General features: G+C 35.6%; 1 protein-coding gene across 22 annotated transcripts in view; it reads right to left on the reverse strand.

Moving 5' to 3' along the window:
* The window catches only part of LOC117318028 (trichohyalin-like), a 109,379-nt gene that overhangs the window by 39,754 nt on the left and 46,922 nt on the right, over nucleotides 1-22,703 (reverse strand). For 15 of the 22 annotated variants that reach the window (XM_033873006.1, XM_033873022.1, XM_033873017.1 and 12 more), the window contains 6 exons: nucleotides 14,125-14,271; nucleotides 11,968-12,012; nucleotides 7,025-7,177; nucleotides 6,812-6,841; nucleotides 2,892-2,975; nucleotides 962-1,108 (listed from right to left, as the gene is read on the reverse strand). In XM_033873006.1, coding sequence (XP_033728897.1) covers nucleotides 962-1,108; nucleotides 2,892-2,975; nucleotides 6,812-6,841; nucleotides 7,025-7,177; nucleotides 11,968-12,012; nucleotides 14,125-14,271 — 606 coding nt within the window. The remainder of the gene's footprint in view (nucleotides 1-961; nucleotides 1,109-2,891; nucleotides 2,976-6,811; nucleotides 6,842-7,024; nucleotides 7,178-11,967; nucleotides 12,013-14,124; nucleotides 14,272-22,703) is intronic. The other 7 variants (XM_033873018.1, XM_033873026.1, XM_033873029.1 and 4 more) reach the window with 5 other exon arrangements.

Here is a 22,703-nt window from a genome sequence, read left to right on the forward strand (position 1 = left end):
TTGTTTTGTGTTGGTACTGTACGGATTGGTGGTAAAGACCTTGTTTTGTGTTAGTACTGTATGGATTGGTGGTAAAGACCTTGTTTTGTGTTAGTACTGTACTGATTGGTGGTAAAGACCTTGTTTTGTGTTAGTACTGAACGGATTGGTGGTAAAGACCTTGTTTTGTGTTAGTACTGTAAGGATTGGTGGTAAAGACCTTGTTTGGTGTTAGTACTGTATGGATTGGTGGTAAAGACCTTGTTTTGTGTTAGTACTGTACTGATTGGTGGTAAAGACCTTGTTTTGTGTTAGTACTGTATGGATTGGTGGTAAAGACCTTGTTTTGTGTTAGTACTGTACTGATTGGTGGTAAAGACCTTGTTTTGTGTTGGTACTGTACGGATTGGTGGTAAAGACCTTGTTTTGTGTTAGTACTGTACTGATTGGTGGTAAAGACCTTGTTTTGTGTTGGTACTGTACGGATTGGTGGTAAAGACCTTGTTTTGTGTTAGTACTGTATGGATTGGTGGTAAAGACCTTGTTTTGTGTTGGTACTGTACGGATTGGTGGTAAAGACCTTGTTTTGTGTTAGTACTGTACGGATTGGTGGTAAAGACCTTGTTTTGTGTTAGTACTGTACTGATTGGTGGTAAAGACCTTGTTTTGTGTTAGTACTGTACGGATTGGTGGTAAAGACCTTGTTTTGTGTTGGTACTGTACGGATTGGTGGTAAAGACCTTGTTTTGTGTTAGTACTGTAAGGATTGGTGGTAAAGACCTTGTTTTGTGTTGGTACTGTACGGATTGGTGGTAAAGACCTTGTTTTGTGTTAGTAGTGTATGGATTGGTGGATGAACATCGGGGTGCCAAACAAAAGTCACTCTGATCTTGATCTTGTTTAATCAAGGTTGGATGTGAGGAGACAGGCAGAGGGAAACTGTTAGCAACACAGTGGTTCCGGGACACGCTCCGTTGGTTACCTTGCTCCTTGGTACTAGCAAGACCTTCGGGCAGACTCTTACACTTAGCCACTACATCCATGATTTCTGTGTCATTGTCACGTGACATGTAGCTCCATGATTTCATTGACCGAGTGGCGTCAATATCGCCCGAAGTATAGTCGATCTCTGATAGGTCAAATGGTATGCATGTAAAGAGTGTTACTTCCTTTCAGAATTATTATGATCTACATTCATTTGTGTAGCTTGGTTAAAGGCAAAAATTCTATGATGCTTCAAAATATTAGCAAGGATCAAGCATAATTTGTATGATAATCTGATGAGATATGAAATTTGAATTCCAGCATAAAAAAGTTCCATATTGTTTTAAAGGAGAATTCAACTTATCATTTTAGTTGTATAGTATGTACACTGAAAAATGTACAATTAAAAATATATTTTAGTGGAATCAAGTTTCAAATCAATTTGATTAATGGTATGTTTTTATTTTAAGACATTTTAAAAACCACAAAATTTTTTCATAAATTGAATAAAAAGGATTCGAAGAATATACAGTAGTTGAAAAATTTTGAATCACGATCTCCAAATAAAAGAAGTATGGCGCATTCATGGACAAATTAAGCTTTGGAAAACATTGTATCATGTTCCTTTGTTGTAAAACATGGTATCAGTAAGGGACACTGTTGATGTCGTCTAGATGATGTTTTTTAATCAGATCTAGAAAACTAAAACGGAAGCTCATCAATCCTGAACATCTCAATAAATAAACATTTTTTAGTTAAAACATCTAGTTTAAAACAAAATCCAGTGTAGTCAAGATCTCAACAGTGAAAAATATATAACAAAAAAACAGATTTAAAATTTAAACATCTAGCAAAACAAGCTGTTGCATTTCGTGTATTTGAAATATTTCACCAACAAGCAATAAACAACAAATTTCATTCAACATAGGGATTTATCACTGTGTTTTGAGAATCTGCTTTACAAAAAAAATAAAAAATCTGACTAATTTTATTCATTAATTGAATGACACAATTACTGAATTATTAATAAATTAAAACTTAACTTTACAATTTGAAAAAAAAAACCAGGGTATACTTGTTTAATGGACGTCAGAAAAAGGTTGGTAATGAACAGGGTTGTGTGTTTGGGAGATAAATCCCTTGTAATATCAAATCCCTAAAAAGTGACAGAACGTAAGTAACTGGTTTCTTGTTTATACATACACTGTATGTCAAGTAAGAACCCAGATACTTATATCATTATCAACTGATGTAACAAAACATTTAAACATTCCAAAATAAAACAGTAAAACACACCATGGACTGTGTGGTATACCTGTATACTGTAAAACATGTCAGAATCCTCCACTGTTATGGCAAACATCACATAGCATTCATTAGCAATGATATAGAAGAAAAACTCTTATCAACTCTTTTTTCTTTCTAACATCATATATTAAATATTCATTACTGATAACTAATGTTAAAAAAAATTCTGTTATCTTTTTTTTTTTGTCCAAAGGCTTTTCTTTCTAGAAAAATCATCCCTCAGATTTCTAGTCCAGAACACAGATTATAAAACAAAGCTGTTTGAAATGTGTTTTCATAATCAAATACACTTTTCTTACACTTTCTCATTAGAAAACTGCTTTAGCATTAAACAAATTAATTTAATTTAATCTGATTGGCCATGTCAATTTCAGTAAAAAAAACACTTGAGTAAGAAACCAATTATAATGTCCCCCTGGGGTATGATGACATTTTAAATTGGCTGCTCTTTTTCCAATAACGAAAGAAAAAGAAAACAGAAATACATGTCTAAATATATTATGATAAACATGTTCCAGAAAAAATGAGAAATTAGTTACAAGTAACGAACAACCCTGTAAAATGAACAGATACATTGTACATACTAGCATACATATATAATTATCGTAATCTAAACCTACCTCGCCTCATCACTTCCCGCCGACGAAGCGCTTTACTATGCTTCCATTCTTCTGGTTCGTCATCAGATTCATCACTTGCAAGATCTACACAAAATAGACACCATTTACAATAAACATCCAAATAATTACAGACTTTTATTTCACAAAAGTTATCTAATCATAATAAATTAGTAATGATTATCAGAGTTACTTCCCTTCAACCATCCAAGTTTATGGGAAAATTGTCATGCTGGTTATTTTAATGTTATGCTGATGAAACAGATTTTATGATTACTTCAAAAAGAAATACATTTTTGAAAAACTGAAGTGATATATTAACAATTGATGGGCATGAAACAAGAATGAAATCATGGTGTTATCATAATATGATAAATTGTCATTTAATTCAAAATTGATATTCCAAGACAAAATAGGTAGTTTATCAGAACAGTTTCACCGGGAAAACAAATATTTGTTGAAGGATGTAGAATGATCCAGTCAACTCTGATGAAGAATGAGGAATTATATGATAACGGGAAAACATAAAATATGACACGTATTACTGCTTCATGTATGTCATACATAATAGAAAGTACAAGCTAGAGAATGAGCTTAATATAGTCTATAGAATAATATCATTTCTATGTTTATATAATGAACGTAATATGTAGTCAATGATATGATATAATTTCTACGTTTATATAATGAGCATAATAGTCTATGGAATAATATCATTTCTACGTTTATATAACAAGCATAATATAATCTATGGAATAATATTATTTCTACGTTTATATAACAAGCATAATATAGTCTATGGAAAAATATTATTTCTACGTTGATATAAAGAGAATAATATTATCTAGTCTATGAAATTATATTATTATAGTGTTCCCCGTCTACTGGAAATATAATTAAGGGTTTATCGTCTTTCGAGTACTTGCATGCTCTTAAATGCCATTACACCCATACAATAACATCAATTTTCAGGAAGCAAAAACTTAAAGCTTTCTTTTTTTTTTTTTTTTTTAATAATTTTTTTAATAAATGAGCATTAACTTAGTGAATGGAGTCACTGATAATAACATACATGTATATAGTAAATTAATAAGTTGTGTGAGGCCTGAAATGATACAATCTTTATGTTTATATAGCAAATAGGGTTTAATACATGTATGGGTAACCTGTAAGAAATAATGTAGACATAGCAGTTTGTTAGTTAATGTTTTTAGCCTCTCAAATTACGGAGTCTGCACCTAATATGGCGGCCCAGCTGGCTACCCAAGGTAAATCTGGTGTTATATAGCCATCTCTCAGCCTACCAAAAACTCCACCAACATATATATATATTATACCAGATATCACCACCCTCTCGTACCAAAAGTAAATCTATTAAACTTATAGTTCAATATTAAAGCTGTTAAAGTGAAATTTCCCATCAGCCCTTTCTGTTTGATATTGAATGATGTCATTAGTAGCACTCTCTACCATCATAGTGTCACAAACAAAGTCCCATGAACCTTCTGTTTGATGTTAAATGAGGTATTTAGAAGCTCCCTCTACCATCTCAGTGTCACATAAAAAATTACCATCAATCAATCAACCATTCCATTACCAGAACATAATAAAGGATTTAGTATACCAATCTTCTGACCACTTTATTCTATAACGTACCATACATACGGAGAAACGGCAGATCTATTGTCAAAGATCCTAATATTACATCTGTAGAGGTCATAAGGTCAAAGTTAACATTAGGCATTAAAGTAGAAAAAACATTTACAAAAACGAATGTACAGATTATTTTTAAGGCAGACATTCATTTTTAAAAAATTATAACAGAAAATTCCCAAAATCGAGGTTGTGTCTCAGTTTATGTAAAATATTTGTTGGATTTGTAGATAAAAAATACATGGATTTAAGAAAAGACAAATTCTTTCTTTGGCTCTATTTGAAAGCATCCATTTGATTGGTCAGCTTTTTTAACGATAGATTACAGGGCTTTTTCTAAATATCTATTTTAATTAAAGCATTCACATTATATCACATTCTTTGTATTTTAAGCATTGATCATGCAAACTACTCATTACACATCTACATGTATAATTAAATCTTATTGTAATAATAATATGAGTTATACAACAATTGAAATCCTGTTAAACTTAGGATCACAAATTAGTTAACAAATTAAGTCAGCTGAGACCTACCTAGGAGATCTCCTATACACAATTCACTTTATGTTTTTAATTTACTTATAAAACAAATAAAACCCTGTTATTTACTGGAGATTCCATCGATAACATTCATTTTAATGTGTAACATTGGCCTCAATACCTGGAATTATACCCCAAACCACATGCCGGTGAAGTATGATTAATCTAAGATAGCCTACATAACTACTAACCTACAAAGGACGGGTTATCATGCAGGAAAATAAACTTGGGTGTACAGTACTGTACAGTAATTAAGTCTCAGATCTTAAAAGCTTAAATAATTAGAGTCAACCAAATGTCTTAAATGAATAAAAAAAGCATTTGATGTGCAAATCAGAAATATTCAATGGAATTATGATTAAGTGAACAAAATTTTTAAAAATTGATAAAAAAAAAGTGGCTGTCCAAAAATTTGTGTGGAAAATTAATAAAATTTATGTAAACTTTAAAATAGTTGTAGGCAAAACCTGATGTCTTTAACCTAAATACATGTATTTTGTACTTTATACACAACAATTTAAACTTTGAGCTTCAATCAAGATAAAAATATTGTCATAGTCTGAAACACAAAGAGGATAATTCTACCCAAAGGCAAGGTCATGAACCAGTTTACACATTCTTAGTTCCCAAAGGGGAAATCTCCGAAAGGAATGATGACGTCTATATAAGGAGGGAGTATGACTGGGACATGTCTATATAAGGAGGGAATATGATTGGGACATGTCTATATAAGGGAGTATGACTGGGACATATCTACATAATGTATATAAGGCAGTATGACTGGATCATGTCTATATAAGGAGGGAGTATGATTGGGACATGTCTATATAAGGGAATATGACTGGGATATGTCTATATAATGAGGGAGTATAGATGGGACATGTCTACATAATGTATATAAGGCAGTATGACTGGGACATGTCTATATAAGGAGGGAATATGATTGGGACATGTCTATATAAGGGAATATGACTGGGACATGTCTATATAAGGAGGGAATATGACTGGGACATGTCTATATAAGGGAGTATGACTGGGACATGTTTATAAAAGGAGGGAGTATGACTGGGACATGTTTATAAAAGGAGGGAGTATGACTGGGACATGTCTATATATGGGAATATGACTGGGACATGTCTATATAAGGAGGGAGTATGATTGGGACATGTCTATATAAGGGAATATGACTGGGATATGTCTATATAATGAGGGAGTATAGCTGGGACATGTCTATATAAGGAGGGAATATGATTGCAGGGACATGTCTATATAAGGGAATATGACTGGGACATGTCTATATAAGGGAGTATGACTGGGACATGTCTATATAAGGGAGAATGACAGGGACATGTTTATAAAAGGAGGGAGTATGATTGGGACATGTCTATATAAGGAGGGAGTATGATTGGGACATGTCTATATAAGGGAATATGACTGGGACATGTTTATATAAGGAGGGAGTATAGCTGGGACATGTCTATATAAGGAGGGAGTATGACCAGGACATGTCTATATAAGGAGGGAGTATGACTGGGACATGTCTATATAAGGAGTATGACAGGGACATGTCTATATAAGGAGATGAGATGTCTATATAAGGAGATGTCTTTATAAGGCGATGTCTCTATAAGGAGGGAGTATGACTGGGACATGTCTATATAATGAGATGTCTATATAATGAGATGTCTATATAAGAAGGGAGCATGCCTATAGTACTAATTGAGTTACCTTTACTTATAGGAGCTGGCTTTTTGATACCTAGAAAATTCAACATTGGCATTCATGTAGTTTAAGTCAGAAAGGATATTTATTATATCTGCACCTTAATGGTTTCTAGACAGACAGAAACACCAAATCGATGAAAATTTTAACAGCTGAAAAAAAACTGTAAACATGAATTTTTTTACAATAATGAAAACTGGTCGGAGTGATGTCCCTTACCTTTCCCAAAGATGCGGTTGGCATCCGTTACCTGGTCAATCATCCCTGTAGCCTCTATACGGGGCGAGGGTTGGATAGCCCCTCCAACACTTATCACCTGACCGTCCGGTCCAAATATCACACTGCCTTTGAGTGACCCATCGTCCCCACTTCCTGTTAAGTTATGATAAAATAAAATTGACAGCAATCAGAAATAATAAAATACTATCATTATTAAACTTTCAAATAGTTAATTCATATTTCTATTAGGACAGAGGAAACAGATTGTTCATACAATGTATCCCTTTAATAAAACAGAAAAAAAGTTCTGATGTATAAATATATTAGATAATATCAAAGTTCAGTTTAAGATTTTCTATAATTCTAAAAAATCTTGTTTCTATTGCATGAAGATGATTATATGTGATGAAATAAGATGATAATGGTTTGAACTTAAAACCTTACTAATGAACTATCAGTAAATACAGCTTACTTATAAAACATTAAACTACATTTAACAGGACAGCTTTATACCAAGTACAGTGGAACTTCGTTAACTCGAAGTCGACGGGACCACGAAAAAACTTCGAGTTATCCGAGTGTTCGAATTAAGTGAGTTATCGTTTTTGGTGAAAAGTTTGGTCAATATTTGTCAACATTATATAATCATTATAACTTCGCTCTGTCGCTCATCAGTTTAGTGTGAAGACTGGTCAATACATGTAAATATATATGTAATGTTTCGTTATGTCACTTGTAATTTGGTGTAGTTTTGCCGATATACAGTCACGATAAAGTTTCTTTCACTTAGTCACTTTAATAACGATCTGATGTGCAAGTCATGTTTGCAAAAGGTAAACGATAAAACGGAATTCGACAAAATAACAAGTTATTAATGTCAAAACAAATAACCGTTTAAGTTTAACACAGATTGCATACAAAACGTAACAGAACCATTACATTTTATTGGACATATATAAAATACTGTTTGATCGGCCTACTTACTTTTTATTGATAACCACGCCATTTCCATGTGTATTAGCACCGGAAGTTGGGCTGCGCATGTGCGTATAAAATGTTACTGTAACTGAGTTGGCGTTTTATCCGATTTAATAGACAGCACTGACCGTTACAGTTGTACTCTGAACACCTCGGCAGTAATTACGCTATTGTTTCAGCAGTTTAAAGATTTAATAGGCGCCGGTGACTGTGTCATTTCTACACCTGTAAAAACATCAGCCGGGTAGATCTACCGGTGTGTCAGAGATTAGTTCCGCTTGAGCGAACGGGTAGATGAGTTGTTGACTATCGTGTGTACTGATATCGGCGACCGCCTTGGGAAATTACCTGATGTAAGTAAAGCAGTACTTTTTATCACCAAGACTTGTTGTTATAAGATTCAACCGACAATTTCTTTTATGAATTTATGAAACACTTATAATAGCATGTAGGTTAGTAGTGCCGATATGTTCAGTATTACAAACGGAATTTAGCTGTTAAAAAATGTCGGCGTTTGCCATCGATCGACGAAAATTATACTTCGAGTTATTCGAACATTTCAAGTAGGATTTTTATTGTTGGGACCAAATTTTTACTTCGTATTATCCGAGTTTTTCGATTTATCCGAATTCGAATTTTCCGAGTTTTTTTTACCAAGATAAAGAGAGAATTCGGCCGGGACCGGCGAGGTACTTCGAGTTAAGCGGGGTATTCGAGTTATCCGAGTTCGAGTTAACGAAGTTCCACTGTACATGTACTTGTATTAATGTCAGCACAAAAAAATTGCACCAATGAGACAAATTTAAAAACATTTTTTATTTGAAATATGATATTTATTAAATGTTTTATAATAAAGAAACAGGAATCAGTTGTCACTATGTAGTTGGATTTGGAAAATAATTTCACAAAATTACAGCGGAAAAGCTGAATGGTTTGGTTGATACATACATTAAGATTTTATAAGGATACATTAATCCACTATTAAAACTTATCTTCCATACACAACGGTTAAGAGAGGAAAAATTATACATTTCTATAGAACACCAAATTTGATATTGACATGCACATATAATTACCATTTGGATTGGAACTCCTCGGGGAATCTAGTATTATGTATTTTGGTGACAATACCCAATGAGTTCAGAATGTATAAGCCATTTACCATTGATAGAGGATGTACATAATCGACGACACTCACCATACAAATCTAAGTCAAAATGACAACATCCCCAATATACATATCTACATCAAATCGACAACACCCACAATAATATCTAAGTCAAATCGATGACACCCCCCGTACATATCTAAGTCAAATCGAAACCCCCCCACCCGTACATATCTAAGTCAAATCGATGACACCCCCCATACATATCTAAGTCAAATCGATGACACCCCCCGTACATATCTAAGTCAAATCGAAACCCCTCCCCCCCCGTACATATCTAAGTCAAATCGACGACACCCCCTGTACATATCTAAGTCAAATCGATGACACCCCCCCTACATATCCAAGTCAAATCGACGACACCCCCCGTAAATATCTAAGTCAAATCGACGACACCCCCGTACATATCTAAGTCAAATCGACGACACCCCCTGTACATATCTAAGTCAAATCGACGACACCCCCCGTACATATCTAAGTCAAATCGACGACACCCCCCGTACATATCTAAGTCAAATCGACGACACCCCCGTACATATCTAAGTCAAATCGACGACACCCCCGTACATATCTAAGTCAAATCGAAAACACCCCCCGTACATATCTAAGTCAAATCGACGACACCCCTCGTACATATCTAAGTCAAATCGACGACACCCCCCGTACATATCTAAGTCAAATCGACGACACCCCCATATACATATCTAATTATGTAAAATTGACAACACCCACCATACAAATCTAAGTCAAATCGAGGTCACTCTACATACAAATGTAGGCCAAATCGAGGACACTCTACATACAAATCTAAGTCAAATCGAGGACACTCTACATACAAATCTAAGTCAAATCGAGGACACTCTACATACAAATGTAGGCCAAATCTGGGTAAAACAGTTAACAACTATCTGTGGTACCTCAGGTAACATAAGTAAGTTTGATATTCTTACAAAGTTACACTTTTATACCGAGAGTTGTACAAAAATGGTATAAATGTTCCATAAAATATTCATTAATTATCACAAAATTAATTAATGAATTAACAAATAAACCAATCTTACACTGAAATCTACCTATAAAATGTATGATATTTACAAAGTGAATCTTTCTATTGGTGCCTGTATGATATGTGTAAAGTTAAATGTGATTCAGGTGAACAACAATTAGGTTAACGATTATATTGTATGTACATTATATATTAACAGTAATAAATATAAAATATATATATCCAAGTCCATCAAGCAAATGTCCGATATTCCCCGTATTAGATACGATATTTAGGCCTGTGACGTGATGAAGCACTGTGTAGTACATTATTGTATATATATATCAAGTGTCAGTAGATTTTGTACGCGTGTGATTTCCTACCACACAGAACAATCATACGATACAATAATCACAAACCCGTCCGTACCAGGTAAGAAATTAAGTGAGAAAAAATATAAAACAACCTTTAGTTGAAGACAGTTTAATCTAATCTACTGAAAAGTACAATTCTAACATTGATGAGGCATGAATAATGGACAAATTTCCCCAAGAAATCATGTAAAGTACTTGATTTGAACTTAAATTGATGAATAAAACAAAAATTTGTGTTGATATTAATATTCAATTTTGTTTTGTTTCTCTATTTGTTTTAATTATTTGCCAAAAGAAATCAACAAATTAGTAATTAAATCATTCTTGAGGATATTTCTATTGAATGAACATTCTAAACACATCCAAACATTGAGCTAGACGACAACACTTATTACACAAAATTAGATGACATGATTTTAGATGATTAATGATCAAGTCACACTGACAAAAGAAGCTCCGATATGATTATAATCAATTAAGCAGCAATACGCTATGACATTAAATACATTTATATAAATTTATCTTAGTTCAACCTTTTCCCATATAACAAATAGTCTTGTAAAAGGTGTTTACCACTCCAGTCGAGCTATGGTGGAAAGTAGAAGGGGGATAGAATAAACAACTAGGGAAAGATAACTCTATTGTGATATCACAGTTGTCTTCTCCTGTTGTAATGAGTAACCACAGTATATCTCACACCAAAAATAAAAGAACCCATTTCCATATGATAAAAATTCATTTAAGAAATAAAACTGTATCAAATTTCATATTTCTTGAAAATTATATATTATTTAATGTTCTTAAAATTGAACCTGATCAAATATTAATTTTGATTTTATCACAAATTAATACTATAAATAACAAAACCACTTCATATATGTATAATAATGATATTAACTGTAATTAAATTAAATGTAATTAACAAAAGTCTAAAAACAAATCAAAATATTTCCTTGTATCATGTTGTTTCATCAGCTAATGAGTTATCTCCCCTACTTTATTTCTCCCCTGTGTTATATAATTCTGTTAAAAAAAAATAGAATTAATTCTATGATATGTATTTAAGAGAAATTTTTTTAAAAAACTCAGTAAAAATTTACGATGCAAACTTAGTATGTATTATACAATGCTAACAAGTAAAATATTTCCTATGTTCTGAGGAAAAGGTGTAACAATTTACAACCCTATATCTATAAGAGTACAAAATAACAAACACATGAAGAAATAAACAAAATCTGAAACCAAGTGCTAAAAAAAAGAAAAGCAAAAGAAAGTAGATATATATTGCAAACTTTTAGCTTGTACCACAAAGACCAAAAGAGGAATAATATACATCTGTAATATACATAACAAGTAGATACAATTACTGAGAGAACGGAAATGTACCAATTATACAAACTGATCTACAGATAGACAAAAACGCAAAAAGGAAATTTACGATCGTCAATTTCGTTTTCTGGTGATTTATGTCCTTCACTGTCAGCTGTAAAACAAGTCAGTAACAACAAATTTAAATCTGGGAATTCTAATGTCTATAAATTATTCTGTATAATCCTAGAAATTTAAATGTTCATAAATTATTCTGTAAAACCTGGAAATTTTAATATCTATAAATCAATCTGTAAAACCTGGAAATTTTAATATCTATCAATTATTCTGTATAAACCTGGAACTTTTAATGTCTATAGATTATTCTGTATAAACCTGGAACTTTTAATGTCCATAAATTATTCTGTAAAAAAAACCCTAGATATCTTAATGTCTATACATATTTTTGTAAAGACTTGAAAGTTTTAATGTCTATGAATTATTCGGAGAAAACCTGGAAATTTGAATGTCTATAAAATATTCTGTAAAACCTGAAGGTTTTAATGTCTATAAATCATTCTGTATAAACCTGGAAATTTCAATGTCTATAAATTATTCTGTATAATCAAGAAATTTTAATGTCTATCAATTATTCTGTATAATCTGGAAAATTTAATGTCTATAGATAATTCTGTAAAAAACTTTGAAATTTCAATATCTATAAATTATTCTGTAAAAACCTTGGAATTTTAATGTCTATAAATTATTCTGTAAAATCTGGAAATTTTAATGTTGATTAATTATTCTGTATACTTATAGACGTTGAAATTTCAATATCTATAAATTATTCTGTAAAAACCTTGGAATTTTAATGTCTATAAATTATTCTGTAAAATCTGGAAATTTTAATGTTTATTAATTATTCTGTATAAACCTGGAAATTTTAATGTTGATTAATCATTCTGTATACTTATAGACGTTGAAATTTTAATGTCTATCAATTTTTCGGTGTAAACCTAGAAATGCTAATTTTTTATAAATCATTCCAAGTAAACAGAACATTATGATGATTATAAAATACTGTTTTCATTCTCTTAAAGCTAGAATTTTGGAAACGCTGTTTTATGCATTACATTTGAAATTTAAACTTCATTTAAACAAAATTATAAAATGATAGGTATTTACAATTAATAGCCATAACTTCTAAAATGCTGATTATGCTAAAGCATGTAAACAATTCTCAAACAATTTCTTTGTAGGAAATTAATTCTAATTGATGTTAAATTGTTATTGTTTAATTTTCCACATTTTTTTCTTTAAATACATTGACTTTGTAGTAGAATTTGGCAGTGAATGTTGAATTATGACACATTTGAAGAAGCAAACATATATTGATTGTGTTTAACAGCCCATCAACAACTACGGTCATTTTGGGCCAAACCATACTGAGCTGGGGTATATAAGAATCACATCTATAAATAACGAAAAAAGTAATGAATAATTACATTAGTAGGTAAACAATCAGGAATTGCAGGTAAGTTAATTAAGCTTTCAATAAAAAAAGTTTTTAATTCACAATATCTCAGTATAGATATAGTTCACAATGCAATAGAACTTCCCAACAAAATTAAACATATCATCCATGATAAAAAACACAACTGACATGGATGTTGATTCTATAGTCTTATCTCTGTCATGTATAACATACCTTAAGCATTATTTATTGTTTATCAGAAAAAAATGCATATCTGAGTATTAATGTGTTTGGGTTAACTTAATCAACCTACTCTGAAATTATTGTCTGTAACTTAATATACAATTTAATGAATTAAATATATGTAGATAAATATAAGATATATAACTGACAAAATTAAATAATGATTTTATCAAAGGTTGCCATACAATGTAACTTAAAGTATTTACCCCAAAGTTACAGCTCACTGATTCTTTAAAGTGGTTGGTTTCTATTTATGTCACATACTCTGAGTTTAAAGTTTTGTGTCCACACTTGAATTGACATGCACAGTTTAAAATGTTGATGCAGATTTTTTTTTTTTTTTTTTTGAGTAATAAGTTTCTGGATCTCACAACATGTAGGTTAAAACATAATTCAATTTTCTATACCAGTTGAAATTTAAATAAATTTTCTTCTAACCTAACATGTACCTACCAGAATAACCTCTCTATACCTATAATTTCTGACTAATATAGTCTCTATATATATACGTATTATTTCTGACTAATAGAGTCTCTATACCTATAATTTCTGACTAACAGAGTTACCTACCTTTCTTTGAGCCAATACTACGGAGGCTTTGGTTACTGCCCTTCCAGTTGGTACGTATAGGCCTGGCCACAGGGATAGACGATGTACTACCAGCTCCGAGGCTCTCACTGCTGCTCTGGAGGTAGGAACCCCCGGATACCGTGGGACCTACGGGGGAGACAGTACAAATCTTAGCGTGTGGATCAGGGGAGACAGTACAAATCTTAGCGTGTGGATCAGGGGAGACAGTACAAATCTTAGTGTGTGGATCAGGGGAGACAGTACAAATCTTAGTGTGTGGATCAGGGGAGACAGTACAAATCTTAGTGTGTGGATCAGGGGAGACCGTACAAATCTTAGTGTGTGGATCAGGGGAGACCGTACAAATCTTAGTGTGTGGATCAGGGGAGACCGTACAAATCTTAGCGTGTGGATCAGGGGAGACAGTACAAATCTTAGTGTGTGGATCAGGGGAGACAGTACAAATCTTAGTGTGTGGAGCAGGGGAGACAGTACAAATCTTAGTGTGTGGATCAACAGTGTAAATGGAAAAGGGGGGGGGGGGGGGGGGGGATGATATATCAGTAAAGTGTGTGTGATTACACTAAATTACCTTTAGTTTTGGAGGAGGAACCATGAAATATACTCCCTCCCATTATATCAGTGAAGTGTTTGTGATTACACAAATACACCAACTACCTGTAGAGGAGGAAGATAAATATACCCCCTCCCATCATACACTAACTACCTTTAGTTTTGGAGGAGGAACATGTATACCCCCTCCCATCATACAATAACTACCTTTAGTTTTGGAGGAGGAACATGTATACCCCCTCCCATCATACACTAACTACCTTTAGTTTTGGAGGAGGAACATATACTCCCTCCCATCATACACTAACTACCTTTAGTTTTGGAGGAGGAACATATACCCCTCCCATCATACACTAACTACCTTTAGTTTTGGAGGAGGAACATAAATATACTCCCTCCCATCATACAATAACTACCTTTAGTTTTGGAGGAGGAACATATACCCCTCCCATCATACACTAACTACCTTTAGTTTTGGAGGAGGAACATAAATATACTCCCTCCCATCATACAATAACTACCTTTAGTTTTGGAGGAGGAACATATACTCCCTCCCATCATACACTAACTACCTTTAGTTTTGGAGGAGGAACATATACTCCCTCCCATCATACACTAACTACCTTTAGTTTTGGAGGAGGAACATAAATATACTCCCTCCCATCATACACTAACTACCTTTAGTTTTGGAGGAGGAACATATACCCCTCCCATCATACACTAACTACCTTTAGTTTTGGAGGAGGAACATAAATATACTCCCTCCCATCATACAATAACTACCTTTAGTTTTGGAGGAGGAACATATACCCCTCCCATCATACACTAACTACCTTTAGTTTTGGAGGAGGAACATAAATATACTCCCTCCCATCATACAATAACTACCTTTAGTTTTGGAGGAGGAACATATACTCCCTCCCATCATACACTAACTACCTTTAGTTTTGGAGGAGGAACATATACTCCCTCCCATCATACACTAAATACCTTTAGTTTTGGAGGAGGAACATCAATATACTCCCTCCCATCATACACTAACTACCTTTAGTTTTGGAGGGGGAACATGTATACTCCCTCCCATCATACACTAACTACCTTTAGTTTTGGAGGAGGAACATGTATACCCCCTCCCATCATACACTAACTACCTTTAGTTTTGGAGGAGGAACATGTATACCCCCTCCCATCATACACTAACTACCTTTAGTTTTGGAGGAGGAACATATACCCCCTCCCATCATACACTAACTACCTTTAGTTTTGGAGGAGGAACATGTATACCCCCTCCCATCATACACTAACTACCTTTAGTTTTGGAGGAGGAACATGTATACCCCCTCCCATCATACACTAACTACCTTTAGTTTTGGAGGAGGAACATGTATACTCTCTCCCATCATACACTAACTACCTTTAGTTTTGGAGGAGGAACATATACCCCCTCCCATCATACACTAACTACCTTTAGTTTTGGAGGAGGAACATATACTCCCTCCCATCATACACTAACTACCTTTAGTTTTGGAGGAGGAACATATACTCCCTCCCATCATACACTAACTACCTTTAGTTTTGGAGGAGGAACATGTATACCCCCTCCCATCATACACTAACTACCTTTAGTTTTGGAGGAGGAACATATACTCCCTCCCATCATACACTAACTACCTTTAGGTTTGGAGGAGGAACATATACTCCCTCCCATCATTCACTAACTACCTTTAGTTTTGGAGGAGGAACATATACTCCCTCCCATCATACACTAACTACCTTTAGTTTTGGAGGAGGAACATATACCCCCTCCCATCATACACTAACTACCTTTAGTTTTGGAGGAGGAACATATACTCCCTCCCATCATACACTAACTACCTTTAGTTTTGGAGGAGGAACATATACCCCCTCCCATCATACACTAACTACCTTTAGTTTTGGAGGAGGAACATATACCCCCTCCCATCATACACTAACTACCTTTAGTTTTGGAGGAGGAACATGTATACCCCCTCCCATCATACACTAACTACCTTTAGTTTTGGAGGAGGAACATGTACATCCTCCCATCATACACTAACTACCTTTAGTTTTGGAGGAGGAACATATACTCCCTCCCATCATACACTAACTACCTTTAGTTTTGGAGGAGGAACATGTATACCCCCTCCCATCATACACTAACTACCTTTAGTTTTGGAGGAGGAACATCTATACCCCCTCCCATCATACACTAACTACCTTTAGTTTTGGAGGAGGAACATATACTCCCTCCCATCATACACTAACTACCTTTAGTTTTGGAGGAGGAACATGTATACCCCCTCCCATCATACACTAACTACCTTTAGGTTTGGAGGAGGAACATGTATACCCCCTCCCATCATACACTTACTACCTTTAGTTTTGGAGGAGGAACATGTTTACTCCCTCCCATCATACACTAACTACCTTTAGTTTTGGAGGAGGAACATGTATACCCCCTCCCATCATACACTAACTACCTTTAGGTTTGGAGGAGGAACATGTATCCCCCTCCCATCATACACTAACTACCTTTAGTTTTGGAGGAGGAACATATACTCCCTCCCATCATACAGTAACTACCTTTAGTTTTGGAGGAGGAACATGTATACCCCCTCCCATCATACACTAACTACCTTTAGGTTTGGAGGAGGAACATGTATACCCCCTCCCATCATACACTAACTACCTTTAGTTTTGGAGGGGGAACATATACCCCCTCCCATCATACAGTAACTACCTTTAGTTTTGGAGGAGGAACATGTATACTATACTCCCTCCCATCATACACTAACTACCTTTAGTTTTGGAGGAGGAACATGTATACCCCCTCCCATCATACACTAACTACCTTTAGTTTTGGAGGAGGAACATAAATATACTCTCTCCCATCATACACTAACTACCTTTAGTTTTGGAGGAGGAACATGTATACCCCCTCCCATCATACACTAACTACCTTTAGTTTTGGAGGAGGAACATCTATACCCCCTCCCATCATACACTAACTACCTTTAGTTTTGGAGGGGGAACATATACCCCCTCCCATCATACAGTAACTACCTTTAGTTTTGGAGGAGGAACATGTATACTATACTCCCTCCCATCATACACTAACTACCTTTAGTTTTGGAGGAGGAACATGTATACCCCCTCCCATCATACACTAACTACCTTTAGTTTTGGAGGAGGAACATAAATATACTCTCTCCCATCATACACTAACTACCTTTAGTTTTGGAGGAGGAACATATACTCCCTCCCATCATACACTAACTACCTTTAGTTTTGGAGGAGGAACATATACCCCCTCCCATCATACACTAACTACCTTTAGTTTTGGAGGAGGAACATATACTCCCTCCCATCATACACTAACTACCTTTAGTTTTGGAGGGGGAACATGTACCCCCTTCCATCATACACTAACTACCTTTAGTTTTGGAGGAGGAACATAAATATACTCTCTCCCATCATACACTAACTACCTTTAGTTTTGGAGGAGGAACATGTATACCCCCTCCCATCATACACTAACTACCTTTAGTTTTGGAGGAGGAACATGTACTCCCTCCCATCATACACTAACTACCTTTAGTTTTGGAGGAGGAACATCAATATACTCTCTCCCATCATACACTAACTACCTTTAGTTTTGGAGGGGAACATATACCCCTCCCATCATACACTAACTACCTTTAGTTTTGGAGGAGGAACATATACTCCCTCCCATCATACACTAACTACCTTTAGTTTTGGAGGAGGAACATATACTCCCTCCCATCATACACTAACTACCTTTAGTTTTGGAGGAGGAACATGTATACCCCCTCCCATCATACACTAACTACCTTTAGTTTTGGAGGAGGAACATAAATATACTCTCTCCCATCATACACTAACTACCTTTAGTTTTGGAGGAGGAACATATACTCCCTCCCATCATACATTAACTACCTTTAGTTTTGGAGGAGGAACATATACCCCCTCCCATCATACACTAACTACCTTTAGTTTTGGAGGATGAACATATACTCCCTCCCATCATACACTAACTACCTTTAGTTTTGGAGGAGGAACATAAATATACCCCCTCCCATCATACACTAACTACCTTTAGTTTTGGAGGAGGAACATAAATATACTCTCTCCCATCATACACTAACTACCTTTAGTTTTGGAGGAGGAACATATACTCCCTCCCATCATACATTAACTACCTTTAGTTTTGGAGGAGGAACATATACCCCCTCCCATCATACACTAACTACCTTTAGTTTTGGAGGAGGAACATATACTCACTCCCATCATACACTAACTACCTTTAGTTTTGGAGGAGGAACATAAATATACTCTCTCCCATCATACACTAACTACCTTTAGTTTTGGAGGAGGAACATGTATACCCCCTCCCATCATACACTAACTACCTTTAGGTTTGGAGGAGGAACATGTATCCCCCTCCCATCATACACTAACTACCTTTAGTTTTGGAGGAGGAACATATACTCCCTCCCATCATACAGTAACTACCTTTAGTTTTGGAGGAGGAACATGTATACCCCCTCCCATCATACACTAACTACCTTTAGGTTTGGAGGAGGAACATGTATACCCCCTCCCATCATACACTAACTACCTTTAGTTTTGGAGGGGGAACATATACCCCCTCCCATCATACAGTAACTACCTTTAGTTTTGAAGGAGGAACATGTATACTATACTCCCTCCCATCATACACTAACTACCTTTAGTTTTGGAGGAGGAACATGTATACCCCCTCCCATCATACACTAACTACCTTTAGTTTTGGAGGAGGAACATAAATATACTCTCTCCCATCATACACTAACTACCTTTAGTTTTGGAGGAGGAACATGTATACCCCCTCCCATCATACACTAACTACCTTTAGTTTTGGAGGAGGAACATCTATACCCCCTCCCATCATACACTAACTACCTTTAGTTTTGGAGGGGGAACATATACCCCCTCCCATCATACAGTAACTACCTTTAGTTTTGGAGGAGGAACATGTATACTACTCCCTCCCATCATACACTAACTACCTTTAGTTTTGGAGGAGGAACATGTATACCCCCTCCCATCATACACTAACTACCTTTAGTTTTGGAGGAGGAACATAATATACTCTCTCCCATCATACACTAACTACCTTTAGTTTTGGAGGAGGAACATATACTCCCTCCCATCATACACTAACTACCTTTAGTTTTGGAGGAGGAACATATACCCCCTCCCATCATACACTAACTACCTTTAGTTTTGGAGGAGGAACATATACTCCCTCCCATCATACACTAACTACCTTTAGTTTTGGAGGGGGAACATGTACCCCCTTCCATCATACACTAACTACCTTTAGTTTTGGAGGAGGAACATAAATATACTCTCTCCCATCATACACTAACTACCTTTAGTTTTGGAGGAGGAACATGTATACCCCCTCCCATCATACACTAACTACCTTTAGTTTTGGAGGAGGAACATGTACTCCCTCCCATCATACACTAACTACCTTTAGTTTTGGAGGAGGAACATCAATATACTCTCTCCCATCATACACTAACTACCTTTAGTTTTGGAGGGGGAACATATACCCCTCCCATCATACACTAACTACCTTTAGTTTTGGAGGAGGAACATATACTCCCTCCCATCATACACTAACTACCTTTAGTTTTGGAGGAGGAACATATACTCCCTCCCATCATACACTAACTACCTTTAGTTTTGGAGGAGGAACATGTATACCCCCTCCCATCATACACTAACTACCTTTAGTTTTGGAGGAGGAACATATACTCTCTCCCATCATACACTAACTACCTTTAGTTTTGAAGGAGGAACATATACTCCCTCCCATCATACATTAACTACCTTTAGTTTTGGAGGAGGAACATATACCCCCTCCCATCATACACTAACTACCTTTAGTTTTGGAGGAGGAACATATACTCCCTCCCATCATACACTAACTACCTTTAGTTTTGGAGGAGGAACATAAATATACCCCCTCCCATCATACACTAACTACCTTTAGTTTTGGAGGAGGAACATAAATATACTCTCTCCCATCATACACTAACTACCTTTAGTTTTGGAGGAGGAACATATACTCCCTCCCATCATACATTAACTACCTTTAGTTTTGGAGGAGGAACATATACCCCCTCCCATCATACACTAACTACCTTTAGTTTTGGAGGAGGAACATATACTCTCTCCCATCATACACTAACTACCTTTAGTTTTGGAGGAGGAACATATACTCTCTCCCATCATACACTAACTACCTTTAGTTTTGGAGGAGGAACATGTATACTCCCTCCCATCATACACTAACTACCTTTAGTTTTGGAGGAGGAACATATACTCCCTCCCATCATACACTAACTACCTTTAGGTTTGGAGGAGGAACATGTATACTCCCTCCCATCATACACTAACTACCTTTAGTTTTGGAGGAGGAACATATACTCCCTCCCATCATACACTAACTACCTTTAGTTTTGGAGGAGGAACATCAATATACTCCCTCCCATCATACACTAACTACCTTTAGTTTTGGAGGAGGAACATATACTCCCTCCCATCATACACTAACTACCTTTAGTTTTGGAGGAGGAACATCAATATACTCTCTCCCATCATACACTAACTACCTTTAGTTTTGGAGGGGGAACATGTATACTCCCTCCCATCATACACTAACTACCTTTAGTTTTGGAGGGGGAACATGTATACTCCCTCCCATCATACACTAACTACCTTTAGTTTTGGAGGAGGAACATGTATACACCCTCCCATCATACACTAACTACCTTTAGTTTTGGAGGAGGAACATGTATACTCCCTCCCATCATACACTAACTACCTTTAGTTTTGGAGGAGGAACATGTATACTCCCTCCCATCATACACTAACTACCTTTAGTTTTGGAGGAGGAACATGTATACTCCCTCCCATCATACACTAACTACCTTTAGTTTTGGAGGAGGAACATGTATACCCCCTCCCATCATACACTAACTACCTTTAGTTTTGGAGGAGGAACATGTATACCCCCTCCCATCATACACTAACTACCTTTAGTTTTGGAGGAGGAACATCAATATACTCTCTCCCATCATACACTAACTACCTTTAGTTTTGGAGGAGGAACATGTATACCCCCTCCCATCATACACTAACTACCTTTAGTTTTGGAGGAGGAACATCAATATACTCCCTCCCATCATACACTAACTACCTTTAGTTTTGGAGGAGGAACATATACCCCCTCCCATCATACACTAACTACCTTTAGTTTTGGAGGAGGAACATATACTCCCTCCCATCATACACTAACTACCTTTAGTTTTGGAGGAGGAACATATACCCCCTCCCATCATACACTAACTACCTTTAGTTTTGGAGGAGGAACATGTATACTCCCTCCCATCATACACTAACTACCTTTAGTTTTGGAGGAGGAACATGTATACCCCCTCCCATCATACACTAACTACCTTTAGTTTTGAAGGAGGAACATGTATACTCCCTCCCATCATACACTAACTACCTTTAGTTTTGGAGGAGGAACATATACTCCCTCCCATCATACACTAACTACCTTTAGGTTTGGAGGAGGAACATGTATACCCCCTCCCATCATACACTAACTACCTTTAGTTTTGGAGGAGGAACATGTATACCCCCTCCCATCATACACTAACTACCTTTAGTTTTGGAGGAGGAACATGTACTCCCTCCCATCATACACTAACTACCTTTAGTTTTGGAGGAGGAACATATACTCCCTCCCATCATACACTAACTACCTTTAGTTTTGGAGGAGGAACATGTATACCCCCTCCCATCATACACTAACTACCTTTAGTTTTGGAGGAGGAACATATACTCCCTCCCATCATACACTAACTACCTTTAGTGTTGGAGGAGGAACATATACTCCCTCCCAT

Source organism: Pecten maximus, chromosome 19 (genome assembly GCF_902652985.1).
Source record: "Pecten maximus chromosome 19, xPecMax1.1, whole genome shotgun sequence".
Lineage (NCBI taxonomy): Eukaryota > Metazoa > Mollusca > Bivalvia > Pectinida > Pectinidae > Pecten > Pecten maximus.